This window comes from Ziziphus jujuba, chromosome 1, assembly GCF_031755915.1.
Source record: "Ziziphus jujuba cultivar Dongzao chromosome 1, ASM3175591v1".
NCBI lineage: Eukaryota > Viridiplantae > Streptophyta > Magnoliopsida > Rosales > Rhamnaceae > Ziziphus > Ziziphus jujuba.
The window spans coordinates 41,135,546-41,144,908 of NC_083379.1; the positions used below are offsets into that span (position 1 = coordinate 41,135,546).

At 34.4% G+C, this 9,363-nt stretch overlaps 1 protein-coding gene across 1 annotated transcript; it reads left to right on the forward strand.

Moving 5' to 3' along the window:
• Window positions 1-544: 544 nt before the first annotated feature.
• On the forward strand, window positions 545-1,819 carry LOC132800340 (GDSL esterase/lipase 3-like; the record flags this gene model as incomplete). Its single annotated transcript, XM_060813794.1, has 4 exons — window positions 545-676; window positions 792-1,022; window positions 1,218-1,467; window positions 1,581-1,819. Coding segments are annotated over 4 exons (852 nt in total), but the record flags the coding sequence as incomplete, so codon positions are not given.
• Window positions 1,820-9,363: the final 7,544 nt, after the last annotated feature.

The window sequence follows — 9,363 nt, forward strand, 5'->3', positions numbered from 1 at the left end:
ATCAATTTTGAAAGGTCTAAATGAGAGAGATAAAAACAAATTATTTTCTTTATAAATTATCAAAGAAACATGACTAAGATGATGATGTGCATTATTACTAGAAATTGATAAAGAGTTTGTCGCTCATGGCAAAGTTAAGCTTCCACAATATTTGTCTCCTAATTGTTTTCTTTACAAGTTTTCTCATCACAGACACTTGCTCTGGCCTATTGAAGAACCATGTGGCTTTGTTCATCTTTGGAGATTCACTATTTTATGCTGGAAATAATAACTACATCAACACCACTTTCAGATCTAATTACAAGCCTTATGGCGAAACCTTCTTTCACTACCCTACTGGCAGATTTTCGGATGGCCTTCAGATTTTATTGGTTTGTTTATTTATTTTTTTATTATTATTATTCTTATTTTTGTTTATTTATTTTATTATTATTATTATTGTTATTATTTTTTACACATCTTTATACGTATACATATATAGAATTTTATTGATTTTTTAGATGGCATCAAAATTATCAGAGAAATTGACAATTTGATCTTTTGATATACAGCTGAGCGTGCGAAGTTGCCACTAATTCCACCATATCTACAGCCTGGAATCGATCATCAATTGACATATGGGGTGAACTTCGCATCAGCAGGAGCTGGTGCTCTGCTTGAAACTCGCCAAGGATTGGTATAGGCTTTATATATTGGTTTTTGGGCTTCTTCTTTTTTTATTTCCTCATTGTCCATATATATATATATATATGATGGATAACATTAATATTATGAACCATTTTAATTTCCAGGTGATAGACCTTCAAACTCAACTTGGTTATTTCAAAAATGTTAGCAGGCAATTGAGGAAGCAGCTTGGGGATGCAGGGGCTGAATCCTTGCTATCCAGAGCTGTTTACTTGTTTAGTGTTGGAGGCAATGGCTACACACTCCCTTTTGAGATCAACTCCACCGTTCCTCATTCCTACTCGCCAGAACAGTTTGTGGGGTTGGTGATAGGCAACATAACCACAGTAGTCAAAGTAGGTACTATTTATAGCCTCTAAATATATATGACCTCTGTGCTATATTTGATGCATAATTAAATGGTTTTAATTTAATAACTTGGTTTATTAATTATGAAATATAATATATATATATATATATCATGCCTTATATTTACTACATTTAATGCATGATTAAATGGTTTTAATTTGATGATCTTGTGTGTTAATTAGGAAATATACGAGAACGGAGGTAGGAAATTCGGGTTTGTAAATTTGTTGCCAATAAGCTGTTTTCCATCTGCAGAAGCATTGCTTGGAGGGGGACGATGCTTTGAACAAATTACACCCTATGTGAAGCTTCACAAGAAAGAACTTCCCAAGCTTCTTCAAAAGCTACAAAGCGAGTTAAAGGGATTCAAATATTCACTTTTACCATTTTATTCCTTTTTGGACCAACGAATAAATCACCCTTCTAAATATGGTATTAAACTATCAATTATTAGCCAGTTTTTTAATCCAATATTAATTATTTTGAACACATATTAATTTTAAGCTTATATTTTGATGCATAATATTTATGTCTGTTTGCCTAAGGTTTCAAAGAAGGAAAAGCAGCATGTTGTGGCAGTGGACTATACAGAGGTATTAGAAGCTGCGGAGGAAAAAAGGGTGTGAAAGAGTACTATCTATGTAAGAATGTAAGTGAATATGTCTTCTTTGACTCTTCTCATCCCACTGAAAGGGCCAACCAGCAATTTGTCAATCAATCATGGAATGGAAAACCCACTCTCTCTGGCTCTCACAACCTCAAAGCCCTATTCGAATCTTATTAAAAAAAGTATATATATATATACACTATATATTATTACTATTAGAGTCTATTATATATATGTTTTATGCTTGTTAGACCAAGCCAAATTTTCTGTAATCCTGAGGCAGGTTGTTTTGAGCCAGTTACATCATCTGGTGAAGTATATATTACAGTGTGTGGATAAAATTCCATATGGGTTAGATTTGGAGACTATAAAAGTCCTATAAAAGGTCGGAACTACTTTTCTATTAGATTAACTTTTTGAGTGAAATTCTAAATTTTAACAAATGGTGTGCTAGAATAGTGATTGTCATCATCGAATAAAATTAATAACTATTAACAACATTTTTGCATAATATCATCAAAAAATAATTTTTGAATTAAATTGAATATTGTGCCATCTAAATATTAACATTATTTATTTTTGTATCATATAAACCGCAATTTATAATTACTATTTAATATGTTTTTATAAATCTCATCTACCACAGAAGATTAAAATGAAGGGGAAAAAGAAATTCTTTGAACACTCCAATGCTTGGACTATCTTAACAATATTGGTCAAACTCATTATGAGCGGTCCATTAGTTCAAATTTTACAGTCTAATTACTAATACTCAATATTGGAGGAACCACTCGTGTTCTAAATAAAAATCAAATTAAGTATTTAAGATGTGATTGGTAGTGTTTTTTTTATTGTCATTTATTTTCCATGAGATTTTAATATATTCTAAAGATGCCAGAAGCTTTCCGCTAAATTAATAGAATGATTTTTTTTTTTCCCGAAAAAAGACAACTGACAAAATTAAAATACAATAACATAAGCTTCATTATCAAAGGTAACCAAGATCTTTCCAAGCTTCTTATTTATGTTATTGGAGTAGAAGCACATCACCAACGGCTATTGCACTCCGATAGATGGGCTTTCCGGTCCAACTCAAAAACTAAAGCCCGTATTTGGATTTAGTACCGGGCTTCATTAGCTAATAGCCCAAGTTATAGGGAAAGTTGATAACTTTTTAGCTCAAAATAATATTTCATGATTCTAGTCAAACTGTCCCACGATTGCATAATTAGGAGTCTTCATGTAGATTCTTCAACTAGTCACTTCCTCCCATATTGCTCCCTTTTGGACCAATGAATTAATCACCCTTCTTAATATGGTTATGGTACTGTGTTAATTTTATGCTTGTACTTTGATGCACTATATATATGTTTCATTGCCAAGGTTTCAAGGAGGGAAAAACAGCATGCTATGGCAATGGACCATACAGAAGTATTTCAAGCTGTGGAGGTAAAAAGGGGTGTGAAAGAGTATTATCTATGTGAAAATGCTGGTGAATATGTTTCCTTTGACGCTGCTCATCTCACTGAAAAAGCCAACCATCAACTTTGCCAAACAATCGCAGAATGGAAAACCAACTCTCCCTGGCTTTTACATCCTCAAAGAGATATTTGAATTATTTGAAACTAATTAAAAAAATATATTTTATGTATTATTTCTTAAATTTCAGAGATTAAAAAATTAAGTAGTTCACAAACTTATACTGTGGTACTGAATTGGTCTTACAAAAAAAAAAAAAAAAAAGCACTCTTAAACATATGCTTTACACTTTTCAGACTAATCCAAAACTCAAGTAGCTCTCCTTAAATAGAAAGTAAGCCCATTCTAGTTTCGCTTGTTTTTGCTGTTGTACAAACTGTTTGGAGTTTAATCCATTCTTCTTCTTCTTCTTCTTCTTCTTCTTTTTCTCTCTTGCTAATTCTATCTCTAACCAGCCACTTGAAAAGATGTTTCTTTGCTAGCCAAGAATGATTTCGTGTTTGTGACAATCCCTACAAAAAGCAATCATATATATATATATACACTTTTAATAGGAAAGTCAAGGGAAGGATAAACCACACACTCATTTTACACTATTATTGATAATCACCTTATTATTATTAGGCATAAACAAGTGCCTAAATGATTCTTTGAAAGTAACAACCTCCAATCCCCCAGCAGTTGGCATTGAAAGCCTTAAAAAAGATTTAAGTTGATCATCATGAATAGAAGGGTTAAATAATACTATTTCATCCACGCGATTCAGCAGTTCTGACCTGAAAATTTTGTTTTCCTGCCGAATGAATAGAAATAGTCGTTACCATGGAGGAACTAGCCTTTATTAATTGTAGAAAACAAAAACATTAGAAAAGTGAAGTTAATCAATTTCTATGTACCTTATATCTAAATGTCAACCAAAATGTTGAAGCTAATCAATTTGGAATTTGGAAAAGAAAAATGAAGCAATGCTAGCTACTTAAAATGCATTTTAAAAAAGCTACAGTGCAGTCTACTGAATTTACCTCTTCAGCTTAAGTAAAATGCTGTTGGACCTCATGAAGAAAATCAATGAAGCGTTTGTTTCTTGCATTTGAAGCAAGCATGAAAATATTGTTACTTAAAGTAACCTTATGTCCATGATCATCAATCATCATACCATGATCAAGCAGTGAAATCAGAGCTTTCAAATTAGAACCACTAGCCTCTTCAATTCCATCCAGAAAGAAAATGGTGTAGAGCATTATCTCGAGAGCTTGCTCATCGCCACTGTACCTATGTAAGAAAATTTGGCAGGCACTTCATTTAGACTAATTCAAAAAAAAGAAAAAAAAAAGAAAAAGAAAAATGAAATGATATGTGATGGCACGAAATGAAAGCATTCTTATGTGATTATGATTCTATACATATTCAGATTCAATGAAGGTGTACTAGATGATAGATATGTATAACAAATTCTTCATGATCAAAAATGTTAGAAATTTTATGGATCTAAATATACATAATAAATTCTATTAATCATAAATTATTAACCTCCAAACGCAGCCATTAATAAGTTAAATCTTTAATCCTGCGAAAAAATAGAAAACAATATAAAGTAGTGCCTATGGATACACTACTCTTAAACCACTCTCAGATCTCTGAAAACCCTAATATCAAAATATCGTATGGCATATGTTTATTTGCTTGCCCTAGATCTTTTATAGTCTCTGCAAGTCACACTTACCCATTAATTTTAACACACACAAAATACTAATAATTTAATAATCTAATAATACTAGGAAAATTATGGGTAAGTCATTGGACTTTTAAAGAAAGTTGGTCCTCCTGTCTAATGGGCCAACTGGAGTCTTATAGAAAGTGTGTGACCAAGGGCCCTACTACAAAATAATAAAATAAGTCAGTCCCATTAATAGCATAAATAGGCCCTGTAAGTGAGTAATTGATTATGCCAAGTCCACAAATATTAATTTATTCAACATTCTCCCACTTGGACTGCATAATCATCATCATATAAAATCCAAACTCACTTACTATAGAATCTCCCAAACCATAATACCATTTCATCCAAATATATAGTATACCGACAGGGCACAACAATATACTAGACTAGGCAGTAGAGATTCTCTCAGTAAATCTCCCAAAACATTATACCATTTCAACTGAGTACTTTGCATGCCATAAACTCAGTCTAGGTAGTAGAGATTTACCTGACCATGTGCAATCCCCCAACACACAAAACCATTTCATTCAAGCACATTGAGTGTCGACAGGATACAAAAATATACCCAAACTAGGTAGTAGGGATTCACCATGGCACCTGTGGATCAACATACACATATACATAGACTAATAGTCTCAATAGGCCTGTAAATATAAGGAACAATAATATGTGTAATAAATCATCTCATAAATAAATAATGATCCACATACATCAATGTATCAAAATACTCAAATAAATAAATAATACTCAACATGGATATTACTACAGAAATTATAACAAACTCCCACTGACCCACAACAGTCTCAGCTGTCTAACAATCCCATACGGGACACATGCTCTTCAAATATACCTACGGATAAGGCCTTGGTCAGTGGATCTACCACCATGCTGTAAGTAGGCGTATGAACAACAGTAATAAGGCCTTCTTCAACTTTCTCCTTAACCACAAAATACTTAACATCAATGTACCTCGCACCAGGGCTACTTTTTAAATTATTGGATAAAGATACTGCTGCAGTATTGTCACAATACATCATAATAGGCCTCTCAATGGAGTCAACCACTCCCAAATCACGAATAAAATTTCGAAGCCAAACTGCATGACGAGTAGCCTCATAACACGCCACATACTCTGCCTCCATAGTCGAGGATGCTGTCACTGACTGCTTGGCACTCCGCCAAGACACAGCACCTCCTACCATGATAAATATATAACCAGTGGTAGATTTCTTATCATCCACACAACCTTTATAGTCTGCATCACTATAACCCACTACTTCAAGAGAGTTGGTGCGACGATATGTCAACATATGATCTTAAGTACCCTGAAGATACCTAAAGACCTTTTTAACTGCTTGGTAATGAATAGGATCGGGATTACTCATAAATCTACCAAGCACACCCACAGCAAAAGCTATATCAGACCGTGTACATACTTGAGCATACATCAAACTACCTACTGCTGAAGAATAACGAACATTTCTCATCGCCATCCTTTCTTTATCATTCTTGGGACATTGATCCTTAGAAAATCTTTCACCCTTTGTGACCGGTGCACTTCCAGGAGAACAATTATGCATATCAAATCTCTTAAGGATTCTATCAATATAGGCTCTTTGAGACAATTGCAACACATAATTAGTTCTATCTCGAACAATCTTGATGCCCAAAACAAAAGAAGCCTCTCCAAGATCTTTCATATCAAAATGGTTGCACAACATCTGCTTTGTCTCAGCTAAAAGGTCAGTGTCATGAGTAGCCAAAAGTATGTCATCAACATACAACACCAGAAATATAAAACTGCTCCTACTGACCTTTTTATATATGCATCTATTAACAACATTCTCCTTAAAGCCATTTTGGATGACAACCTCATCAAACTTAAGATACCATTGTCTTGAAGCTTGCTTAAGACCATAAATAGATTTCTTAAACTTACAAACCAAATTACCATTCCCTGTTTGTTGGAAACCAACTGGTTGAACCATATATACATCCTCATATAAATCACCATTCAGAAAAAGCAGTCTTGACATCCATCTGATGCAACTCCAGGTCATAATGCGCCACAATTGCCATAATGATTCTAAAAAAATCCTTTGTGGATACAGGAGAGAAAGTCTCTGTATAATCAATTCCTTCTTTCTGGCTAAACCCTTTAGCTACAAGTCTAGCCTTATACCTCTCCACTTGACCATTGAAGTCCTTTTTAGTCTTAAAGACCCATTTGCACCCAATAGGCTTGCTACCCTCTGGTAACTCAACCAAATCCCAAACTCCATTTGATGCCATGGATTTCATTTCATCTTCCATTGCATCCAACCAAAAATTTAAGTTTGAACTGCTTATGGCCTCCTCATAAGTGGCTGGATCTGAATCATCACTTATGTTAAACTCATGCTCCTGCAAGTAAACCTCATAGTCATCAGGAATAGCTGATCTCCTAGTCCTTTGTGACCTCCTTAAAGGTACATCAGCATCTGCAATAGTTGGAATATCCTGCTCTTCAACAATGAGTTCATTCTGACCAACTACCAGTTCATCAACTACTTGATCAACAATATCTCTATCAGGAACAACTATACTGAGAATGAAAACACTTTCTTCTCAAAATTGAGGCATCCTTGTTCCATTAATATCATCAAATCCAAAATCATCTTCAAAATAAATGGCCTTGTCTGATTCCACGATCCTGGTGGTGTGAGAAGGACAAAAGAATCTTGAACCCCTAGATCCTATACAATAGCCAACAAAATATCCACTAATGGTTTTAGGATCCAACTTCTTAATTTGGGGATTATAAATCCTTACTTCAGCTTTGCAACCCTATATTCGAAAATGGTGCAAATTAGGCTTTCTTCCTAACCACAACTCAAAAGGTGTCTTAGGAACGGACTTACTTGGAACTTGATTCAAAATATAAGCCGCTGTTTTTAAAGCCTCTCCCCACAAATAATCTGGCAACCTAGAATTTGCCAACATAGACAGCACCATATCCAACAAAGTCCTATTCCTTCTCTCAGCTATGCCATTTTGTTGAGGTATACCAGGCATCGTATATTGCGCATCAATGCCACACTCACTCAAATAAATAGCAAAAGGCCCTGGGCTCCTTCCAGTCTCATCATATTTACCATAAAACTCACCACCTCTATCAGACCTTACAGCTTTTATTTTCTTATTCTTTTGAAGCTCCATCTTTACCTTAAACTCTTTAAAGGCAACTAAAGAATTTGACTTCTTACGAATAAGCTCAACATGTCCATAACGAGAGTAATCATCAATGAAGGTAATAAAATATCTATAACCACCCAAAGTAGTTGGTGTAAAAGGTCCACATATGTCAGTGTGGATTAACTCCAAAACATCTCCACACCTAGCTAACTTAACCTTTCTTACCTTGGCAGTTAACTTCCATTTCACACATTCAACACAAGTCAACAGATCAGAGAAATCAAGATTAGGAAGTATTCCATCCTTCACTAACCTTTCCATCTTGTGCCTAGAAATATGTCCCAAACGCTTATGCCACAACATTGAGGAATTATCATTAACTTTTGGACGTTTAGAAGCAATAACAGGGTCAACAACAGAATTAATAGAAGAATTAAGACCATTACTAAATAAATCAAGTCTATATAAATTGCCACATAAAGTTCCAAAACCAACAACTTTGTCATCCTTATACATCTCAACTTTATTATTCCCAAACAAAAACTAAAATCTTGATTATCCAAAAGTGAAATAGATAACAAATTCCTCCTAATTGAGGGTACATATGAAACTTCTTGTAATTCTAAAACATATCAAATGGCAAGCTTTAACTTGATTGTTCCCATGATATTCACCTTCACTCTCAAGTTATCTCCCATATAAACATGCTGCTCAAGATTAGTTGGCCCCCTTTGCCTTATCATCCCCTTTCTTCTCTTGCTTTCCCTTTAAGGTCCAACAATTTATCTTCTTGTGTCGAACTTTATTGCAGTATCCACACCTTCCATTGAAGTACTCTTTCCTTTCTCTAATCTGAAAAACACCATCCCTCGGCCCTTTAGGCTTTATACCAAAAAACTTCTTCCTATTGGGGTTAAAACCCTGCCCAGGCTTGAAATCTTGTCCTGGCTTGAATCATTGTCCCTTCTTTTGGAAAAACTTCTTGGACTTATCTACCTGATGTGAAACCATAGCAACAGACCTAAACTTACTTAATTTAATATCATCCTCTTCCTTGACAAGGATAGCAGTCAATTCCTCCAAGCTACAACCTTCTTTCTTAGTATTCAAATTCGACCTTATATTATCAAACTGTGATGGAAGACTCCTTATTATAGAATAGGTCTAGAACTCCTCTCTAATGTCCATCTTAAGGTCCTTCAGCTTATTATAATAGGAGGAAAGTAGCATAATATGGTCCCTTACTCCTTTAATACCATCATACTTGGTATTATTCAATAGGTCCAAATAATGATGCTTCTCATTCATATCAAACTTGATAAACTTCTTTCCTATCTCCTCAAGAAGT